Source organism: Hakea prostrata, chromosome 7, assembly GCF_041222555.1.
Source record: "Hakea prostrata isolate BN-2017 chromosome 7, UWA_Hpros_2, whole genome shotgun sequence".
NCBI lineage: Eukaryota > Viridiplantae > Streptophyta > Magnoliopsida > Proteales > Proteaceae > Hakea > Hakea prostrata.
Genome location: NC_142606.1, coordinates 9,959,608 through 9,982,910, shown reverse-complemented (window position 1 = coordinate 9,982,910; position 23,303 = coordinate 9,959,608). Strand labels below are relative to the sequence as shown.

The following is a 23,303-nucleotide window of genomic DNA, read 5'->3' as shown; positions in this document are numbered from 1 at the left end:
TATTAGAGCCAAATATCTCCAACATTTTTGCCCCCTTCCTTTTTTAAGAGCCATTTCCTTTAGCCTTGATTAGACCACGCTCTTAGTTGGCTTCCACCAAAGTTTTAGTGAGAATTCCTCTAATATATATATATATATATCTAAGCATAAATATGTCCTAAACTCTTTTTTCTTTCTTTCTTTATTCATTTATTTTAAGCTAGGTCTATAGAAGCACCTACTCAATTTCCATTCTTGACTCTTCCTTTTATTTTTTTATTACCTCCTAAAATCTTCCCAAAAATAGGAAATGATAAAATAAATAAATAAATAAATAAAACAATAAAGTATATGTTTGAAGGATAAAAAAAATTATATATGAATGGTCAAATGAAATGAAGAATGAAGTATCTTCATTATTATTAGAGATCATGTTGGGAGGTAATCACTAGAGAGAAAATGGTTTATGTCCCGTTGACAAATCTTAAGGATCATCAACAATCATTTGTGGTTGAATTTGGGAATATGAAAAGCATCGACGTGTTGGCATTGTCTATCTCCAAGGGTAGAAGATTGTGCTCTCGTCACTCTCTTTCCATCACATATTAAGGAGGGAGTTCACCTCTGATTCGTTGGTCCCTTTTAAGTATATGACGTAAAAGTGTGAACCGAACCCAATCCCTGTAGATAGGGATCCACCGAGGGATGCATGCCATGTGGATTAAATATTAATCGCTGAAAACATTATGATTTGTTTTGAAGAAAAATCAGTTTTTTCACTTAAGTTGATTATATTCATCCAACGGCTGGCACCACTATATTAGAGAATTGAACCGGGTTGTTTGGGTGATACCAGCATATGGAGAGAAATGGAACTAGCTTAGGGTTACAGAACCAACAACCGTGCAAGGTTGACTAATTGCGGGCCCCACAAAATATACCCGCATTTGGCACGGCGTGGGAAGAGTGAAAGTTTAGTTTTTGTTATGACACAAGGCGAGGCATGTTTCACGGACACGTCATGAAATAAAATGCCACGTCAGCCAGAAAGAAAGAAAGCAAGAGCAATGCAGTGAATGGATGGATGGATGGATGGAGAGTGGGATTCATTGGGTGGGCCCCGGCAGCAACGGCTTTTCCAGCAGCTAGTGGTGAGTGGTGAATGGTGAATGGTGATGGATGGAGTGGACCTATAAGAAGGTGTTGGCCGGCTGAGTTTTGATTCGTCTGGAGTCATTCATTCTATATTCTTGGAAGCTCATTAGCTTTGCTCTTAAGCCAGACGAAAGTTCGCTTCTCATCGGCATGGCCTTAACGTCTCATCTCTAACATCTCGCCACTTTGAATTTTGTTTGTTCGCCGGAGAGCGAGTGATTGAGTGAATTCCTTTACATTCATCGGCAAAGATGAGTGGTATCAGCTTGGAGGAAATCAGTAAAGAGAACGTCGATCTGGTATGTATTTTATTCTTCGTATCGCACGTAGTAATTCAACAGATCATTAATCTTCGTCTGGTTTTCTCCAACAAACTAGACTTTTTTCTTCTTATTCTTGTTCTATCTATCGATGATCAGAGATTTCGATACAAAAAATATGTTTGTGAAATCTATTGGTTCCTTCGATCCGGCAATACAGAGATCAAAAGGAGAGTTTTCAAACAGGCGTTGATTTCTGTTTGTTTCTGTTTTTCTTATTCTCAACGTCTTGCCGTTGTAGAAACTTCGTAGTTACAGTGCGTCAGCAACGTTCTCCGGGATTTCTCATCGGTTTGGCATTTAGATTCTGTAGTCCTCCCTTTCTCTTTTCTTCTCTGTTTTAAGATTTTAAGATTTTAAGATTTACGATTTCTTAACCGTTTTCTGTGCGAGTACATGGCAATTCCTCTACTCAAAACAGTCAAACTCATTTTTGTTTTTTCGTTAGGTCAAAAGTACCCGTTACATTTCCCTGTTTTGGGGAAATTACAAATTACTCCTTTTATTTTACATTCATTTATGCGATTTACTATTTTACTTCTGTGTGGGAAAAAGAAAAAAAAACTTCCAGTTCTTTTGTCGTTAGAGCTCTTCGAAAGACGTCTAAACAGGTACTGATTCTGAAAATTCGTTCACTCGAAATTTTTAGGAAAAATGTCCGATAGAGGAAGTGTTTGCGGCATTGAAATGTTCGAGGGAGGGTCTCTCGTCGGAAGAAGGAACAAGCCGGATTCAGATATTCGGCGCCAACAAGCTAGAAGAGAAAAAAGAGAGCAAGTTCCTCAAATTTCTGGGGTTTATGTGGAACCCTCTATCATGGGTCATGGAAGCAGCTGCTATCATGGCTATTGCTTTAGCAAACGGTGGAGGAGCACCCCCAGATTGGCAGGATTTCGTGGGTATTATTGTCCTTCTTGTCATCAACTCTACCATTAGTTTCATCGAAGAAAACAATGCCGGTAACGCTGCTGCAGCTTTGATGGCTAACCTTGCCCCCAAAACTAAGGTAAAAAACTGAATGGTCTCTCTCTTTCAATCACAATATTCTGTTTTTACTTTCTTCAAATTAAAATTAATTAAACTGATTTTATGCTTTCGCATTTGATAGCTGCTTAGAGATGGAAAATGGAATGAGGAAGAAGCCGCCCTTCTAGTTCCAGGAGACATTATCAGCATTAAATTGGGAGACATCGTCCCTGCTGATGCCCGTCTCCTGGAAGGTGATCCTTTGAAGATTGATCAATCTGCTTTAACTGGAGAATCCCTCCCTGTCACAAAGAACCCATATGATGGGGTGTTCTCCGGTTCGACTTGCAAACAGGGAGAGCTTGAAGCGGTTGTCATTGCAACCGGTATCCATACCTTCTTCGGAAAGGCAGCCCATCTGGTCGACAGCACCAACCAAGTTGGTCACTTCCAGAAGGTTCTCACTGCCATTGGTAACTTCTGCATAGTCTCCATCGCGGTTGGTATAGTCATCGAGATCATTGTCATGTACCCAATTCAGCGCAGGCCATACCGGACTGGAATTAACAACCTCCTAGTTCTGTTGATTGGCGGTATCCCCATTGCTATGCCCACTGTGTTGTCTGTGACCATGGCTATTGGGTCACACAAGCTTTCTCAGCAAGGGGCCATTACCAAGAGAATGACAGCCATTGAAGAGATGGCTGGTATGGATGTCCTTTGCAGTGACAAAACTGGAACCCTCACCCTCAACAAGTTGACTGTTGACAAAAATCTCGTTGAAGTTTTCATAAAGGGTGTGGAGAAGGATGATGTTATCTTGTACGCTGCTAGGGCGTCAAGGACTGAAAATCAAGATGCAATTGATGGTGCTATTGTCAATACCCTTCCAGACCCAAAGGAGGTATGCTTTGCTCTTCCCCCTGTTTTAACTCTTGCTAATTGTTCACAATTGAAATGTCCTTTGACGATTTCTCTTATGTTGGTATATTTTCCATTTTGGTGCAGGCTCGAGCAGGCATTAAGGAGATTCACTTCTTCCCATTCAACCCTGTTGACAAGAGGACTGCTTTGACTTACATTGACTCTAATGGCAAGTGGCACAGGGCTAGCAAAGGTGCCCCTGAGCAGGTAACCTCGTTCCTGCGTCGTCATCTGTTGGTTACTGACGAGAAGTCATAATATAGTTGAATTGTAAGTAGTTCACTAATGGATTTGAATCCGAAAACAGATCTTGGACCTCTGCAACGCCTCCTCCGACACGAGGAAGAAGGTTCACTCTGTGATTGATAAATTCGCTGAACGTGGACTCCGATCCTTGGCTGTTGCAAGACAGGTATGTAGTTTTTCTTCTCTCTTTTTGGTGATGAAGATAGGTATGTGGTGTTGACTTAAATTAATGTGAGTTCTACAAGCGAATTTTGAAGTATGTCCCTCATTGTTGTTATATCATTTTTTTGTTCCCAGGAAGTGCCAGAGAAAACCAAGGAGAGTCCCGGGAGCCCATGGCAGTTTCTTGGTTTGCTGGCTCTCTTTGATCCTCCCAGGCATGACAGTGCTGAAACTATCCGCAAGGCTCTTCACCTCGGTGTGAATGTTAAGATGATTACCGGTATGTTAGATTGATCTTCCTTAGTTTTCCTGTAATTATCAGTTGACCCCTTTATCCAGTGTTGGTTTTTTATTGCATTTCTATTTCTTTCTTTAGGTGATCAACTTGCCATTGCAAAGGAGACTGGACGAAGGCTGGGAATGGGAAGTAACATGTACCCTTCCTCTTCATTGCTTGGTGACAAGAAGGATGATCTCTCCACCATTCCCGTAGATGAGTTGATTGAGAAAGCTGATGGTTTTGCAGGAGTATTTCCAGGTTGGTCCTTCAATTAACACCTTTTATCTTGGACCATTGGTCTTTTCCTTCCCCTTAATGAGCATAAGGATTGACATTAATGCCTCTTCAATGTTTCGTTGCAGAGCACAAGTATGAAATTGTGAAGAGGTTGCAGGAGATGAAGCATATCTGTGGTATGACTGGAGATGGTGTTAATGATGCCCCTGCTTTGAAGAAGGCTGATATTGGTATCGCTGTTGCTGATGCTACTGATGCTGCTAGAAGTGCTTCTGATATTGTCCTAACTGAACCTGGGTTGAGTGTTATTATCAGTGCTGTGCTGACCAGCAGAACAATTTTCCAAAGGATGAAGAACTACACAGTTAGTTTCTGTCATCTTCTTTACCTGTTAACAAGCATCAATTTCTTTTACCTCATGAAGATTATTAATTTGTTCCTTTTTTCAACCTTCTCAGATTTATGCAGTTTCAATCACAATCCGTATTGTGGTAAGTTTCTTAAATGCAGACTAATGGTTTCTAAGTACTTCCACAGATGGTTACTAATTGAACTGCTTGTCTTTCTGGTGATTGTGTAGTTGGGTTTCTTGCTTATTGCTTTGATCTGGCAATTTGACTTCTCTCCCTTCATGGTTTTGATCATTGCCATTCTAAATGACGGTGAGCTTTTGTCAGACAGATTTTTGGAGTCAGTTCACAGGTTTCTTTGGTCTCCCAACCGATTTTCATCATTGTAATTGTGTGGTTGATCCATTTTGCAATATAATCTATAGGTACAATCATGACAATATCAAAGGATCGGGTGGTTCCATCTCCACTGCCCGACAGTTGGAAATTGAAGGAAATCTTTGCAACTGGAATTGTGTTTGGAACCTACTTGGCATTGATGACTGTGTTATTCTTCTGGCTGATGTACAGAACAAACTTCTTTGAGGTAAGAAGTTGAATCATTTTTTTTTAATATATTTATTTTTAATGCTAATATTTCTTTCTGATCTCAATATTTCACAGCAAAGTTTCGGTGTTAGGCATATAAGTGGCAACACGTACCAAATGATGTCGGCCTTGTACCTACAAGTCAGTATTATTAGCCAGGCTCTCATTTTTGTCACCCGGTCTCGTAGCTGGTCCTATGTTGAACGCCCTGGAATGCTCTTGATGATCGCATTTGTGATTGCTCAATTGGTAAGAGTTGTTGTCCTAAGCTTTAATTTCCATGTCCAATATCAATGGAAACTGTTGCTGAATCAAATCAACCTGATATCCTTCCTCAGGTGGCAACTCTGATAGCTGTGTACGCCAGTTGGCCTTTTGCATTCATTGAAGGTTGTGGTTGGGGTTGGGCTGGAGTTGTCTGGCTTTACAGTGTCATCTTCTATATCCCACTCGATTTCATCAAGTTTGCAATCCGCTACATCCTAAGTGGAAAGGCCTGGCAAACTTTGGACAACAAGGTACTTATTTTCATCTATTTGGGGAGGGTCCTCTGTGTGGGCAAATATTTTGGTTCCACTTGGAAATTCCTCTTCAAGCTGCATTCATGGGAATGTTTTCCCTAATTTTTATGATTCATTCCTTCTACTTATTTAACTACTTTGGTTTCTTCTTGAACCATAGACTGCTTTCACCACCAAGAAAGATTTTGGCAAAGAGGAAAGAGAAGCACAATGGGCTGTTGCACAAAGGACACTTCACGGGCTCCAACCTCCTGAGACCACCGATCTCTTTGCTAACAAGACCACCTACAGTGAGCTCTCTGAGATTGCTGAGCAAGCCAAGAGACGAGCTGAGGTTGCAAGGCTTCGTGAACTCCGCACACTCAAGGGTCACGTTGAGTCTGTGGTGAAGCTGAAGGGAATTGACATTGACACAATTCAACAGAATTATACAGTTTGAGTAATGAAGAATGAAAGAGAGAAGCAGTTAGATTACTGCCAGAGGAGTGATTGAAGCCTACTGCTATCCTATTACCTCCTTCCCCTAGATATAGAAAAAATGCGTGCCCTTAATTCATCTTAGTCTCTGTTTTTCATTTGCATCTACTTGAGTGCAGAGGAAAGGGATGCCTTATTTCTTTCTCATGTTGAGAGCAAAATAACCACAGAGCCACATTTTCCCCGTTTTTCAACTTTTTCCTTTTGTCTATTTTTGTCTTAATGTTATGTCCTCTGTTCTGCCATAAGCCAAAGGGTATCCTCCATCATTTAAATGGCAAACATGTAATGGTACGTGTGGATATTTGTAATTGATGAAGGTTTGATGAATGAAGAGAATTTATTTTGTGTAATCTCTATAATAAATTAACTTGTCTGTGATTGGATATTTCATGAATTTTCTTTATTGACGAGGAAATTGGAAGATGTATCATCAATTCATTCAGATGCTAGATGATATCTCCTGATCACAGTTGAGCATTCCATCCTTGTAGCTTATAAGAAAACCATGAGAGAATATGGATTTGGCTATATCTATAGATGAGTTTCTAAATAAAAACAAACTTCAAGAATCTATGGGGGTGGCTAACCATCTTCCACCAAAAAGAGAATAAAGGCTAATCAAGATATGTGACATCAGCAATTGCTGCAGCTCAAAAGACCAGGTTGAGAATTTCTAGATTAGTTTACAGAACCACAATGAATTCTTATTGCCTGATCAGAGATACTTGTGCAGCTACCCTTGGTAGTCCTACAAGAAGAAATAAATGTCACTACGTATCGACAAGTGATTGAAGCACACTCACCTGCAACTGAAGGCAGACAATGTATCTCTTAACCTCTGAAAGCATTTCACATACTTCCATCTCATTCCCACCAGGCAAAAGCTTTCCAAGTGCTTTTAACCGAAGAGTCAAGTACTCATCATCATCTTCATCAACTCCTTTTACTGATCTCTTTGCTCTCTTCCTCCCTTCTACTCTTCTCGACTTCTTCAACCTTTTGGAATTACCCTTATCGTTTGGAGTTGAAGACATTGTAACAAGAGAGCAATCGTCCTTGTAAGTTTGTGGGAAGCAGCCCAGGGATTTTGGAAGAGTTGAGTGAGAAGACTTTGTATATCTCAATAGAGCCTGTGTTTTAGGGCACGAGTACTCCAACCAAAGCTTTCTGCAGAGAGTGGAAGAGCCAAATCTACTCTGAACATAACAACCTTCTCAGGTTGTTTTGCTTCGTTCACATCTGAAGATTTCTCTCTTGCTACAGATTTTTGCTGGTGCAGCTGTTAACAAATAATTCACAAACTTGTGCAAGAATAGAACTCAAGTAGTACATTATTGGTTTGGAATGAGTAAACCCTTATTCTCCAACTATTCTTCCGTCCATCATCTATATCATGGAACAAGAGTATTATTCATCACAGAAAGAGTTGAATTCAAGAACTCCATCTTCATTTCCAGCTTGTAAAAAAAATAAGAGAAAGATACTCTCTGTAGCTCCTCCTAATGTATGATGAAGAGGTATAAAGAAAATACGATTCTACCTTAACGGATAGAGGATTCGAATTCCTTCCTAGTTTGTTCCCTATTTTGTGTCAATGTCTACTTATAGAAACCCTTAATCATTTTCGTAAAGATTTTTTGTCCACTAAAATACTTTGACCATCCATTCTTCAATGCCAATGAGCACACCATTAATTCCCTCATTTAATTGCATTATTTAGTATACAGGTTTCCACATTATGTCCACTGGGCTTCATTACTTCCAGCTACCAAGGGACAACTACTAAGTTAATGGTGGTAGAACCACAAAAATCATAAATTTGAAGTTCTTCAATTGAAGCTAATCCGTGGGAGACTGAAAGTGATGGCATAGTATGGCTGTGGATTCTTTCCTTGGAAGAGGTCTTCTAATAAATGTCCAATAAATTATAGAATTTAGTCAAGTAAAATATTTTAATTCAAAGGCTAATTTAAAATTTAATGAAAATTTTTTAATTAAAATATTATATATGATTAAATCTTATAATTATTATGCATTTAATTGGAGTCTCCCTTCCAAGGAGATGAATCAAATAGAGTATAGTAAACCATTAATGATTGGAGAAATCTTCAAATTCATCATTCGCATAATCATGCATTTAGGCCCCAAAGTGCAAAATTATGGGTTTCATTTGTCTTCAAGTAAGACCTAAGACCCAAAAGATCTATTTTAATTGGAACATTTAAAAAAATTATTTGAAAAACTTTGAAAGCATATATTTTTAAATAATTTGGAAAATTTTCTTTTGGAGTTGACAGCGTTATATTAAGAGATGAAGACTATTACATATACCATAAAGAGTATTAAACTCATGACCTCTTCACTAAGAGGTGCTAGTCATTTCCAGTCGATCGTACAACCTTTAAATGGTTTGAATAAATTGAAATTCCTATGAACTGGGTTGTCGTTAATGATTTCAAATCTTAGATTTGGAATTGATAAACTTTTTACTCCGATTTTGATCTTGACATCATAGAAACAGAACGGCCAATGAACTAGACCAATGAAGATACAAACGATAGTTTTCTGTTGGCTAGCATCAAAGGAGCAGATTGCTGAGATTTGTTTTTTTTTTTTTTTTTTTTTTTTGGGTAAAATTTCTGAGATTTGTTGGGTAAACTATATTCAAAAAAGTATATATAAATAAAAATAAATGTGTCTTATTATTATTATTTTTTTCTTTTTAACTTTTCTGGGTAAAAATGTCTCTTGCCCTTCAAGGGAAAAAAATTGTTTACACTTCTCTTCTCGGGTTCTCGTCTCGGACTATCCAACACTGAAATACGAGTTCCTCTTACACCCACCAAAGAAAAAAGAAAAAAGAAAAAAAAGAGTTCCTCTCTCTTCCCTGTTTTTGGGTATGCAAGAACTTAAACAGTAAGATCTTGAGTTGTGAGTTGTGAGTTGTGAGTTTTGAACGAAGATGAATTAGTTGGGACGTGGTAACACACTTTACATCCTTTGGATATTATTTCTCACGTAATTCGTTCTCTCGATTTTATTTGGTTGGGTTTCATCAGAAAATGAGAAGCCATCGACTCTGTCCTCTGCTGTATCTCTGTTGCCTGATTTTGGTGGTCGGATCGTCTGCTTCTCTGTCCAAACATTTACTTGGAGTCCCTCCCAGTGGTAATTATTAGCTTATATATACATAATTTTTTAGGTTTTTGAATCTTTCTATTTTATCTCTATATTCTCTTATCTACGAGGAAATCTCATTTATTCAGATGAGAAGTACTTCGACTCCGATGTTATTAGATGCATGGATGGAAGCAAAAAGTTCACCAGAGCGCAATTGAACGATGACTTCTGCGATTGCCCAGATGGATCTGATGAACCAGGTCTGCATTTTAATTGTATTTATTTTATATATGCTGGTTCTCTCCTAGGGTTTGGGTTGGCCATAGTGTTGGTAATTTTAGTTAAAATTTGGACAAATTAGATAATATAAATTTGTAATTTTATTTAAAATTTTAATGTATCTGAAGTTGTTTCTCTCATGAGTTGCAGGAACATCTGCGTGCCCTGGAGGAAAATTCTTTTGTCGAAATGCGGGACATGTTCCTCTGACATTATACTCTTCCAGAGTTAATGATGGCATATGTGGTATGAATTACAGCTTCGTGCATTTCTCTTGACTGATCTAGTATATGTATCCATCAATAAGTTCCCTCATATGGTAAGAGTAGTCAAGTAAATTGTGTTGTTTTATTAGTCATTTCTCGTATGGGGTTTTAATTGTTCTCATTATTAATCATTTCCTACAGAAGCACATAGAAGCGTTGGGCAACCTTGTTTTCCTAATTGTTTATGTTGGCCATTTTCTTCACCACTTCAATTTCTTAAACTTTAACAACTGTCTATTTTCTTCTATTTTATCACCCATGAGCAGATTGCTGTGACGGAAGTGATGAGTACAATGGAACTGTCAAATGTCAAAATACATGCTGGAAGGCTGGCCAAGTGGCTAGGGACAAATTAACAAAGAAGATTGCAACTTATCAAGAGGGTGTTATAATACGAAAGGGAGAAGTGGAGAAAGCAAAACAAGGCATAGCTAAAGATGAACTAGAATTGTCAAAACTGAAAACGGAGGAGAATATACTTCAAGGTCTTGTTCAAAAGCTCAAAGGTATAGGTGACTTGGTGCTATCTTATATCTTCAAATCATTATTGTCAATTTGTCATAACTTAATATTCTGAATCTTTAAATCCCTGTCCCAAATCTTGCATGGTTTGTTAATTTTTTGGTTAAATCGGGTGGTTTATCAATTACGTCTTCAATTAGATACTTATTTTAATATAGAAACTTATTAGTAAGGACTGGGGCAAGTTGAGGAAGCATTCTCTTTTACATGACTTTAAAAATGTAAGCAAAACATCACCATCAACAATTTGAGAAAATGTGTAAATCCAGATTATTTGTTGGCATGGATTGGTCATCCTTATTGTCTGACAATCTATCATTTTATGCCAACAAAGGATCGGATATGGTAGTAGACTTGAAACCCGATTAATTGATATAGAATCTTGGAAACTATGGTTTTGAAGAAATTCGAGAGAGTTTTTGTTGAGACTGTAGGGAAGGTCCGAATCATGTTCAAGAGAAAAATGATAAGGTGTTGATAACTGGATGGTGCATTGTATTAAGGTTCCAGAAGCTAGTGTTGGAAGAGTAAGAAATTACTATGCAGATATCAGAAGTGGTTGAGGCCAAGGTAATCAGACTTTGGGTTTCTAGGGTATCACGCTTACAAGAAAATAATTGTTTCTCTCATTTTGAAGCTAATTCCCCCAAAGAATGTCCAAATATGTATGTCATCATACGATTGAGTGATCTGATGTGCATATAGACTCATGATTTCACTTAAAGATCTCAACCATGGTTTTGATACTTTGGTAAAGATTTCAGTTCCAAGAAAGGTTGAAAGAATGTGCAGGTTGACTTACTAGGTATTCAGAATTTTGGCCAAAATTTATCAATTTTTGGTCTGACTTGTTTTCGGTAGTTTTTGACCAGAATGGTGAAATGATGGAAGAGTGCATCTGAAAATACTGTTCTGATCGAAATGGCTTTAAAATTTGACCCATTTCATGAGGTTCATATAGTTTCACATGATAGAGGGAAAACATGCCCGGCGGGGGGGGGGAGCAGTATGGTCGGGTGCCACATCCTTTGGTATCTTCTTGATGTTTATTTCTGATGCTTATGAAATTATAGTATACAGGGGAAGATATTTGCCCTTCTGCTTATTTCTCAGCCATCAATGAACTTGTGGATTGATTTATCCAGGATACCTAGAACTAGCAATTTCTCAGCAGATATGTTGGCGGTTGCAATTCCTATCTAATATTTTGTTTTAAATCCTCTATAGAGCATGTGGAACAAATAGATAAGGCGGAGGAGAAAGAGCGGTTGGAGAGAGAAAAGGAAGAGCAAGGAAAAAAGAAAGCAGAGGAGAGGAATCAAACTGTGGAATCTCAACAAGCTGATATAGATGGAGCTTCAGAGACTCCTCCATTGGATCAGGTTATAATGATACTTACTGAGTTTGAAGCTTTAGCCTAGATCTTCATGATTGTTAATACATTCAGAGATTTCATTTTACTCTTCCACTCTTTAGATCAGATTAGCCATGATAATATATTTGCTTGTTTAGTTGATTCATCCAGTGTGAACTATGCTTGTTCTTCTATTGTATCTTTGCATTTTGATGGCCTTAATGTAATCTGGAAAACACGTTGGGCATTCATCTGGGAATCCACTGTATAAGGACTGAGGAGGTAAAACAAATGATTGTCTATGAAACAAATACACCCCCATGTGGAATGGTTACCTTCAATATAGATTTAAGCGTGGGTAGGAGTGCCTTAAGTGGCTGCCTAATTTGTGGGGGAGCATATTTGTGTTTCTGAGAAGGTAAGGTGGTTGAACTCTATTACATTATGAAAATACAAACATTGAACATATGACTATGTTCTTTTCAGTAATGGATGTTGGTCAACGACATCATAGCTGTAATGAGCAATGGGCCAACATTGCTAGTATCATTGTTAAAAGTGGACTTCATAATTGAAGTCCACTGATCCATTGATCAATCCACAACCAAGATTGTTCTTTTATATTTCCACAGAACATCACAAAAAAAGACTAGCAGTAAACTTTCGAGATAAAATCACTTCTAGTAAGCTGACATTGTTGTCCCTAAGGTTCTGGGTTGTCCTCGCAAGCATAGGTTCTAATGGTCAGAGTTACTGCTCTCAGTATTTATGGCGTCTGGATGTGATTCCCAAGCCACTAAATGGTACTCTAGCTGACCTGAAATGTATACCTATACTGTTCAGAGAGAAAACCTGCAACTGATCTTAAGAACAGTCTGGGTTCATGTTGGATGGTCCTTAGTAGTCTCAACAGCTTTCCATCCACAGTTCCAAGGATCTGAGTCATAGTATGAGCACTCGCTGAGATCTTGATAATATCTTTTTTTTTTTTTTTTTGACTGACCTAGAGGAGATTGTTTTCAAGTTCGTATCTCAGTGAGATCATGTTATATCTCAGAATTTTACTGTACTTTCATGCTTCCCACCCAACTTTGGCTTTGATTTAATACCCTCAAAGCCCCCCCCCCCCACAAAAAATAATAATAATAGTAATAAATAAAAGAAGAAGAAGAAGAAGACAAAGAAGAAAAAAAAATAATGCAAGTTTGGGAGATGTTGGCCTGACTTGGTTTTTGGGACGACCAAGTTGGCCTTCCAGACAGAGTCCTTCAACTGTGATTTGAGATGTCAACACTTAAATGCTCATGGGTACCCTCTCTTCTTACTGAGAGATTGAGAGCTGTGAAAGCTCTTTAACCTTCAAAACTGGGAACATATTTTGATACCAACTTCAAACTGCTAGGACTAGATGTGCAGTGGAGACTAGAGATGGGGAAATGGGAAGACAGAGAGGTCAACGGAAGAAGCAGAGAAGATTGAAGTCCCAAAGTGGAGAGAGAATAGCATGATTTCATTGATCGACTCCCTTTCCCCTATATGCTATAAACACTGTGTAAAACAGTGAGAAATTACTACTTTTCCTCTTGTAAGTGAGATTTGTTTCATTTCTCCTTTACCAATCACCAGCACTTTTTTAATCATGACATAACTACCAGAAATTTAATGCATGATCTCAGCATTTAACATTCATTCCTGAATAATGTCATGTTTCAGTGGTTGACCATTTTACAATATCCAATATTAGCCAGATTAGTGACATCATGTTTTGATGCAGCCAGGTCTTGTTTGTAACAGAGTTTTGTTGGTCTGATCATCCCTTATGTTGAATACCTCATTCTGGATTTTTTTTAATCCAAACCATAGCATGAAGAAAGTCCAACGGAGTAGTAGCATATAGACTCACCTCTTCAGACCAAGTTTACAAGTCTGCTTGTAACTCCTGAAGATCTTTCTGTGGCAACTTAAATTACCTTTGGAGAAGTCTGTTGGAGAATAGCCTACGTGGTTGTGGAAGAAAACAGAGCATGATGACAAATTTCAGTCATCTACGCCAAATTTCCCCTCGTTATAATTGAAGTGGTCGGAAAAGTACTCAAGACTTTTTGGCTTGAAATATGGAACTAACTATACTGTATTGTAATTTTTTGGTCATTTCATCATCGTTGTTTCTCTTATTTTTGGAAAAATACTGTACTTTTTTTATAACTCGTGAATATTCCACTTTGAAAATGAAATATTTTCCCAATTCTGATGCCTTTTGTTAAAAAGAAAATGCAATCATTAGCAAAGGAAGTTCTATGTGTAATCCTCACACTTAATCCTTTATTTCTTTTCCATCTAGATGAATGTGCTTGCAATGGCTACAACATGAAATCTTATTTCTGCACCCTATTACATGTCCATTCCTCCCCTTCCCACTTTTCATTTAATTGTTTCTGTTAATGGCACACTTTTTTACTTTCTTCTTAATTTGGATATCTTAATAGGGCGTGGAGGATCGTGATGATTCTGTGAGTGACATTGAAAACACTGATAATACTATGAATGAGTCTCCAAGTCATGGAATAGAACAGGTAAGAATGTAAAGTTACTATTTCTTTTCCAGTAGCTGTTCTATGAAAAATTAAAATGGTGTTTCTTACCTTTTGGTTGACAAGTGACTTGTTAATGCTTCTCCCTTTTATAGCTTGGGATTGAACACAGCATCTTTTTATTGAATTCTTGTAATTTCTATATTGATTTAGCACACAGCAGAGGATAATGATGCAAAATTGGATATACATGAAGCTGGTCATGATGCTACTAATCCTGATACAGCAGCAGAACAGGTAGCGTTTGTTTTCTTTCTGTGAAGTTCTAGTACCACCAACATGATTGGTTTAGATGTCCGTAATCTTAATTTAACATGTATCTAGAGGGATTTCGTATTGATGCCCCCCAAGGTGTCAAGTAATTTATAACCTTATTTTGTGCCATCTTGATATAAGTCATATAATATTATAGTGAGGGTAAATTACTTTTGTTTCACGTGTCTCAAAAAATGTGGAACGATGACATCATGGTAAGTACATTTTCAGGTTATCTTGAAAACCATCTGTTACCCTCTACTTTAAAGAACTTTTGGGAATAAGACAGGAGGAAATCAACAGAAGGTTACAAGTTCTAAACACACCTATAGTGGTTTTATTCAGACAGTTGTTTTGTGTATTGATATTTATCTAAGTTGTATTGATGGCACTAAAAGAGCTGTGCATAGGCCTAGAATGACCTTAGAATTAGTGGTAAGGAAAGACATAAATAAGTTAGATCTTGTTTCTAGTTTTCTGTCGACCAAAACTGATTTTGGAGGGCAAGGATCTGTGTAGCCGACTACCATTAGTTCTTGTTAAATCTTTTATTTTTTTTAAAGATCCATGGAGCCAACCCCATTAATTTGGGATAAGACTGTTGTTAATTATTAGCCCTGTCAACTGTGTAGGCATGTTATGTGGAGTTCTTTCTTTCTCAGAAATTTCTTATTCTTATTCTTATTATTTTCTGGTCAGGATTTTTATTTTTTTACTTATTTATTAGTATCATGAGTTTCCAGTTTATCTTATTTCTTATGTTCCTTAAATTTGGTGCTACTGTATTTTCAGGAGAGTTCCAAGGGCTTATCCAAGGAGGAGTTGGGTCGCCTTGTTGCTTCTCGCTGGACAGGAGAAAAAACTGCAGATGATAACCAAGAACCTAAGGATGCAAAGGAAGAAGATCATGAAGGTGCTGAAACTTCTCAGGGTGAGGACTATGATGGCTATGATGCTGAAGCTGATGAAGAAGACCAAAAAGATAAAGATGAAGATGATGATGATGATGATGTCAGAAATAAAGACCTAGATGATGACGAGTCTGGTTATGATGATCATGATGATTCTAGTTCCTCTTACACATCTGATATAGAAGACCAGACAGACTTTTCAGGTCTTCAGCTGCCATGTCATTGGTTCCCTTTTTGCTGTTTTTTGATGTTCACTTCTGCAACTTTGGCTGTTTATCATTGTTTAAAATAGCATCTAAATTACTTCTACTGATCATGCTCTTCACTTTTAGATATAACTGCAAGTAATCCCTCTTGGTTGGATAAGATACAGCAAGCTGTTCGGAAGATTTTGCAGGCAGTTAACTTTTTCCAGACTCCGGTGGATAAATCAGGTATAGATCAAAGGCTTAATTTTACACCACCTATCATTGGAATAAGAACATATTCATGAGTTATTTTCTGCACATTGACTTCTACAGACGCTGCTCGTATCCGGAAGGAATATCAAGAATCCAGTTCAAAGTTGTCGCAACTCAAGTCAAGGATATCAAAGTTGACTGAAAAGCTAAAACATGATTTTGGTAAGCATGCTCCATATTTTGTTGCCTTTATCTATACTGTGGTGTTATTTCACATGGAATGAACTGCTTGTATTCCTTTCAGTTGGATTTTGCTTATGCTCACTTTCTGATCTGTGATTTCTAATTTTTAGGTCCAGAGAAGGAATTTTATTCATTCTATGACCGCTGCTTTGAGAACAAAGAGAGAAAGTACATAATTTTTTCTATTTCCCAGCTGTTGTTTATCTTATGCTTAATTCAACCATGCATTTTTGTTACACTTGTTATATTCTTTGTTGATGGCTTTTGACATTTGGAAATACTTGCTGTCAGGTATGTCTACAAAGTCTGTCCATTTAAACAAGCTTCCCAAGTGGAAGGCCACAGTACAACTAGACTGGGGTAAGTCTTAGAACTTTCATTTTTGCTCCTAGGGTTGATGCTTGAATTCACATGGAAATAACATTTGCCATGGTGCTTTGTTTATTTGGTGGTGTGGGGAAGGAGGTGAGGACATTATCAATAATGCTCAACTGTTCATGTACGGACAAGAGTTGTCATTGAATTTTTTTGACCAAGGATTCTGAGCCTAGGATTTGGCCTGAGGAGAGAATATGCTGATCCAATCAGTAGATTCTCCTCTGCGTTTCTTCGTGTACCCAAAACCATGTCAATTATTGAGCACTTGAATAGTTAAATCACCCAGTCAAGTAAATTTTTGGCTCAGATACCATACACATGATCAGTGAACAGATCATCCTCTGGACATGCATATGCCACATGTACCATGGCTCTACCCACTTGGTAGACCAACTGTATTTCTGCTAAACAAACAGGTTGACCAGCAGAAGGGCTGCATATTGTTTGACCAGTTTGACTGTAGGAATCATTGAAGTCATCAGTTCTCTCTGGTTTGTATGTGGACCATTTTTTCCGACTAAATGTTGGGAGGGTGACTAGGTTGCAAGGCACCCACCTGGGCATTTGCCAAGTGCTTGCCTAGGCATTGCAATACATTTAATGTAGCATTGGTGAATCGATGATTGTCAATAGTTATGTTCATATCCAACATAGAAGCCATGTCAATGCAATATGATATAATTTATGCTAATAATGATCTAATATGAGAAAACTGACGTACAATGAATAGAGCATCGTGTATGATATAATGTTATTCTTCAAAAACAAAGCAATAAACATAAATCAGCATAAAGCCATAAACTCATTAAGTGTTGAGAAACTGGTATGATATTAAACATTTTGTCTCTAGGCTACATGGCTACTCGTATGTGTCCAAGGCGTTCCCCTTTCTTGCATAAAAGAGGCATGCTGTTGCTTTGGACTCAAGAAGGTACATGAATGCCAAGGAAACTCCCTAGTCGACAAGTGGTTTCCTTGTAAGAAGGTTAAACCATAATGCTGCAGGCAGTGATCAGAAATCCTAAAATAAGCCTCCAGTTAATGCACCCAAGGATATGATAGCATAAACTCCCAAAACAGAATTTTAGATTAATAGCAAGGAGAGGATAAAGTACAAGCAGACCCACTGCAAGATAAGTAAAAGAAGAGTAGAGTAACAACTCCAAGAACGAAGAAAAATAACTGAACACCAGAATGTCAAGATTAAAGTCCAAACTATCTCATAAAAAGCACTCAGCCAAGAAAAATCACCCTTGACTTATGCAATCCAAAGCCGACTCTCCATTATTGAGGTTACTAAAACAATATCCCAATATTGGTTGGAATTTTTTTTGAGTTTTTTCTATGGTGCCCCCTTAAGTGGGGCCCAAATTAGTAGTGACTGCCCCCCTTGCTTAAAGGGAAATATTCCAAGTTACCTCCCCCACTCCGCGTAATGGTCAAGTGCTTTGACCATTAAGTTTGGGGTGTGAAATGTCCAATATACCCCTGGTACTGTGTAAAAAGACAAAATTATCACGTTCATTCACTTAAGTGACCCCAACCCTAGGTGGGTGATTCACCCCTATTTTTCCATATCCCGCTAGAAACCTCACGTCGCTGGCAACCGCCACACCTCCCCCGCCGGCGACAACCACCCTTATAATTTGAACCGATAGCCAAGAAAACTGACTCCTCATCTTCTTCAACCTCCATCTTCCTTTCAAACTACTCTTCATGACTCCATCTATTCCTCGTTTTGGTTTTCCTAGTAGACTAGGATTTCAGCTAAAATCAGCAAGGCAAGGCAGCTTCTTTAGGGTTTCGACTAAAATAAGAAGGGAAGAATTTGTTCTTTGTTTCAGGGAAGAGGAAGTGCCTGCAACTTCCGACAAACTTGAATCCACCAATGTTTCTCTCCAACAGAAATTTCAGCCATCAATTCTACATACCATGAGGAGTTTTACCTCTAGAAAGTAATAGAAAAACCAACCGAAGGCAAGGCAGCTTCATTAGATTTTTGACTAAAATAAGAAGAGAGAATTTATTCTTTGCTATAGAGAAGCAGGAGTGACAAACAGGGTTTGGGGTTTCAGGTGGTTGAGCGCTTTAACTCTTGCTTTTCTTTGGTGGAAGGATTGCTCCCAGAAGAACCATGGAATCTTGATTTATCCCCACTATGTATCTTTACTTGTTTGAATAGCAAAATCGAGTCAAAAAGGTTAGAATCGGTGTTTGGATATGTTCAATATTTTATTTTTTGTTGTATGCTGGTGAAGATGGTCAAGAAGGGCCATTAAATCTTTTGCCATGGGAGAATTAGAAGCCAGGAATCTTAAGTATCTCACCATTGGGACTGAAGCTCTTCTCATGGGAATATTGGTTGAAGGTTAATGATTTTGCCATTCTTGAATCATAAGGGTGGTTGTCGCTGGCAGGGGAGGGGTGGTGGTTGCCGGCGATGTGGGGTTTCTGGCTGGGTATGGAAAGCTGATGGGTAAAGGGAGAATCCCTTCACCCACCTAGGGTTGGGTCACTAGTGAAAGGGTAATTTTGTCTTTACACAGTACTAGGGTACATTGGACATTTCACACGCCAAACTTAACGGTCAAAACGCTCAACGGTTAAAGGGGTAATTTGGAATATTTCACTTTAAGCGAGGGGGGTGCCGTGAAATATATTGCACTTAAGGGGGTAGCATAGTTGTGACGGCGACAAGGCGATGCTAGGCGATGTGAGGCGGTTTTAGCTAGTTGGGGCGATGAGTCGACGAGGCATCCTCTAAGGCGCTTTTGAGGCGGTCGAGGCGTTTTAAGTGAAATTTTTACTTTTTAGTGTACATCTCATACACTAATTCATTATTAAACCTATCTTATATATAATAAAAAAACTAATATTATTAGCCATTTAGCCTACCTCAAGTCATCCAACATACTACAAATCACACATAGTAGGTCCTAAATAAATTCCAAGTATCATCCTATCATTAACAAGAATCAAGATACGATAAAAAATGTAACTAAATAGTAAACACATAGAAGTACAAGCACATAAATCAAATGCAAGGGATAAATAAATAAAAGCAGATAATATCAAAAGAATTGCAATTCAAAGTTATCTCATGTACATAGTGCATACACTAAGTAGTATATCTCAAGAATGCAAACCAAACCAAACCAAACCAAAAAAGAAGAAGAAGAAGAAGAAGAAGAAGAAGAAGCAACTTATAACATTGTTACAACGCAGAAAAAAAAAATTTCGGCGACATACCGTCGCCTGAGATGGTGACCGGAGCCGCTGCAACTATGGTGGCTTTCGTATGAACCTATGAGGGAAAAATAAAAAAAGAAGCAAAAGTAAGAGAGTAGCAGGCTAGCAGCAAAAGTCGATCAATTTTGGACCTTCAAAACTGAAAAAGACAGTACAGTGGTGTTGCCGGTGATGTTTCTGGCTGTCGCTGGATGTCGCTAGCTGCTGTCGTCGATCGAGTGGAACTGAAGATAGTAGCAGAGGAAGAAAGTACCAGAGAAGAAATGAAAAGCTAAAAGAGAGTTCTGGCTGTCGCCGGAGTTGATGATTTCATCGTCGATGAAGTGGAAGGTGAAGAGAGTAGCAGAGGGAGAGGGCCGAGAGGCAGAGACGACGAGAGCAGAGAGTTAGGGCTCGCAAACTGCAATTGGGATTGAGTGATTCTCGGGTTTTCTTCTTTTTGTTTGTTTTTTTTTTTTTTTGGTTAATGATTTAATGTTAGAATGATCCCATGTATCTCATGTAAAACTTATATATGCACTCAGCCATTAGATGATTCCCAATTGGAATCTAATGATCCCATGTTGTTACTTATGAACTTTCACATGAGGCGCTTGTCGCCTCAACTCCTTAAAGCCCACCAGGACGCTAGGCGCTTTTTGACTGGTTTTTTCCCCTTTTTTGGGAATTTAAAATAAAATCAGTAAGGTCTTTTACCATAGATCTTATTTTTACCCCTTTGAGTAATCAAACCCCTTTTCCCAAGCAAATAGGTCTACTAATGAGACTGCAAACTTATGATTCTGAAAATGAAACTCCTAGTCTCACTAAAGTTCCCAAATCTCACATCTAATACCATGTCCATGAAATGTTAGGTAATGGTTCTTCTATTATAACTTGGAATCACATGATCTTGGCCTCATCAGAAAGATATCCATGTAAGCTTTTTAGCTGTGCATCAAAGTCATTTACAATGTATTAATTTTGGCATTCCTAGACTAGTGATGGTTGGAATGGTCCCAAAGAGAGTTTGATTGAGCCATTGAGATGCTTCTGCATTCCATGGTAAGTTCATGGATGATTCACTTGTCTATGATTGTTTTTGAGACTTGTATCTTATATTTCGTAAATGTGGAAAGGTACTTTATACGTAGTTATACAACTCGGCAGCCTTATCCCAACTAAATGGGGTCTACCACATGGAGGACCCAGACAACCGTATTCAAGGTCATCTGTATGAAAGTAACCTACCGTTAAGCACACACGTGGCCAAAAGAGCCATTGCTGTGGGAATGGCTTTCTAAACTTTTGGTTTTGGATACCTCCCTTTTTAGTTATTTTCAATGCTCTCATGTTTGGGCAACAGCGGCTAAACATTTTTATCATTTTTGTAAACAGGAGCTGGGATAAATTTGAGAACTCATACAAGCTCATGATATTTTCCAAAGGTGATAAATGCTGGAATGGGCCTGATAGAAGTTTAAAGGTAGTGAAGCTATATGTCACTCAAATTATTCAATAAATTTTCTTGGATTAGTAGCAGTCCAAAGAATTGCAAACCTATTACTCATACAAAAAAGTGAATGACACTGATCCATCTACTGCATTCCCTTCAATGATTGGGTACCGCATTGATTATCCATGAATGACACTGATCAGGTGAACCAAATAGCTGTGGATCCTCACCACAAAAAAATGAGTATAAACAAACATAGATTAATTTGTATTCCTTGATTATGGTAAACAGGGTGCATAACTGGTCTCATTGTTCCAAATAGAGGTCTTGGAAATACTGATGAACAAAAATGGATGTTAATTGGTTACTGGACTTCTAGTTAGTGATGCACAATACTGAGCATTGATGCTTTATTACAGGTAAAACTTAGGTGTGGCTTGACAAATGAAGTAACAGATGTAGATGAACCAAGCCGTTGCGAGTAAGGACCAACCTTTTCCTCTCTTAAACTAAATTTCCGTATGCAGATTCAGAGTCATCTCATTTTCCATTAAAATTGACAGGTATGTAGCAGTATTGTCAACACCTGCTGTGTGCTTGGAGGAGAAGTTAAAGGTACTCAATATCTGCAGTTTCCCTGTACTTGTATATACTGAATCTTCTCTGTTCTAACTGAAATGGAAAAATGATGAAATTTTCAGGAACTTCAGCACAAGCTAGATCTATTGAACTTGGAAAAAGTCCAGAACCACGATGAGCTTTAGACTCTTTATTTATTGGGAATGCATAGCGTCTCACCTGCAATTGAATTGATCCCTTCATACTTGCAAGTACTGGTCGTTCTCTGGCGATGATCTTAATATGCCTGGAACATTATTAAGATGGAGTTCTGATTAACTTTGACCTCCTGAAATTTTACGAGTTCTCGAGGTCTGTAATTTATTCAGTTGTAACCCACTTGAACGGTGAAGTGGAGGGGACCAGTTATGGCAAAGTCAAGATGAGGTGATTGTATCTTGGTCCATTTGATCCATTTTTTGCTTCCTGAATTGAGGGTTACCATAGGGTTCATACTGATCAATTCTCTTCCACCAGTTTTTCTGGTGTTCCACATCACTATTGCAGTGATGTGGATACTTCTATCTTGTCCTTGAAAAGTAGAATCTTTTATAGATTGGAAGACTTCTAAAATGTAGTTCTGTCTTACCCAATGGTTCTATACTCATCCCACTGGGCGTGACCCTACCCTGCATGACCAGAAATTGTAACTTGGGCCACTTTGGTAAGCATTTGCTATCCACGATCGCCAAGAGCATCGTTAGCAAGTTTACCACAGACATTGGAATCTGTATCCGCTATTCGTTTGTGCTCTCCTCACATTTCTCTAAAGTGCTCATGTACATGCCAAACAAACTTTTGCAATTTTCTTAACAAATGCATTTGGCCCCTGATCTTCAAAAGAAGTCTGCCACATCCCAAAACTCAACACGTGCCAAAACCAACCTTTGCAATTTTCTCTAAGGAGCAAAAGGTAAGTTGATACTGCATAGGCCAACCATGGCTGATGGCCCCAAATGAAGAATGCCTTTATTAAAGATGGGGGCAAGAACCAAGAATTCCCTTGGATGAGAGGGCCAGGAAGACTTTTTCTTTGACGAATGATCTTGTTATTCTACAAAGGTATCAAAGACAGAACAAGGGCAAGTGCCCTTTGTACTACGTAGGAATTGGTTTTTATCAATAGGGAGAACCCACAAGATCAAAGATGATGGACACGATATCTGGACGAAAGAGACAGTTAATTGTGTGAACGCAAGTGAGAAAGAAGCCTTCCGAAGGACATTAAACTACATCATTATCATTAGAGCTCTTTTCCCTTTCTCCATTTTTCTTCTCATTCACTTTGAAGAGCTACATGATTTTTAAAGGTTCAACTCAGCTTCTTTCTGGAATCCTTAATCCTTAGTCCTCGTACACCATAAGGATTCTTTTTTCTTTCTTTCTTTCTTTCTCTCTTCCTCTTTGTCAGGATTTCACATGCTTTTCTTCTTCAATCATGTTGGCCGGGTCCCAGAGCTACTAAGTTTTCAT

The 23,303-nt window shown here is 38.3% G+C and overlaps 2 protein-coding genes and 1 pseudogene across 3 annotated transcripts; 2 read left to right on the top strand and 1 right to left on the bottom strand.

Moving 5' to 3' along the window:
- Positions 1-1,216: 1,216 nt before the first annotated feature.
- On the top strand, positions 1,217-6,356 carry LOC149009615 (plasma membrane ATPase-like). The gene is made up of 14 exons (XM_089163999.1): positions 1,217-1,433; positions 2,104-2,460; positions 2,563-3,324; positions 3,429-3,551; positions 3,652-3,756; positions 3,888-4,032; positions 4,129-4,290; positions 4,395-4,633; positions 4,728-4,760; positions 4,850-4,931; positions 5,045-5,205; positions 5,283-5,456; positions 5,546-5,725; positions 5,889-6,356. Exons 1-14 carry the CDS (start codon positions 1,386-1,388, stop codon positions 6,165-6,167), a joined length of 2,850 nt encoding a protein of 949 aa, XP_089020125.1. The 5' UTR covers positions 1,217-1,385; the 3' UTR covers positions 6,168-6,356.
- Positions 6,357-6,978: 622 nt separating this feature from the next.
- Positions 6,979-7,964, bottom strand: LOC149009614 (transcription factor bHLH146-like; annotated as a pseudogene).
- A 1,071-nt stretch (positions 7,965-9,035) lies between these two features.
- LOC149009613 (glucosidase 2 subunit beta-like) lies at positions 9,036-22,972 on the top strand. Of its 2 annotated transcripts, XM_089161195.1 has the most exons (16): positions 9,037-9,376; positions 9,475-9,588; positions 9,758-9,853; positions 10,140-10,379; positions 11,623-11,777; positions 14,236-14,322; positions 14,494-14,577; positions 15,388-15,709; positions 15,839-15,940; positions 16,028-16,129; positions 16,261-16,318; positions 16,442-16,510; positions 21,155-21,242; positions 21,632-21,693; positions 21,776-21,827; positions 21,914-22,967. In XM_089161195.1, exons 1-16 carry the CDS (start codon positions 9,271-9,273, stop codon positions 21,974-21,976), a joined length of 1,800 nt encoding a protein of 599 aa, XP_089017321.1. In that variant the 5' UTR covers positions 9,037-9,270; the 3' UTR covers positions 21,977-22,967. The 2 variants fall into 2 exon arrangements, with proteins under 2 accessions (XP_089017322.1, XP_089017321.1); XM_089161196.1 differs by lacking the exon at positions 14,494-14,577 and having other exon boundaries at positions 9,036-9,376; positions 21,914-22,972.
- The last annotated feature ends 331 nt before the right edge of the window (positions 22,973-23,303 follow it).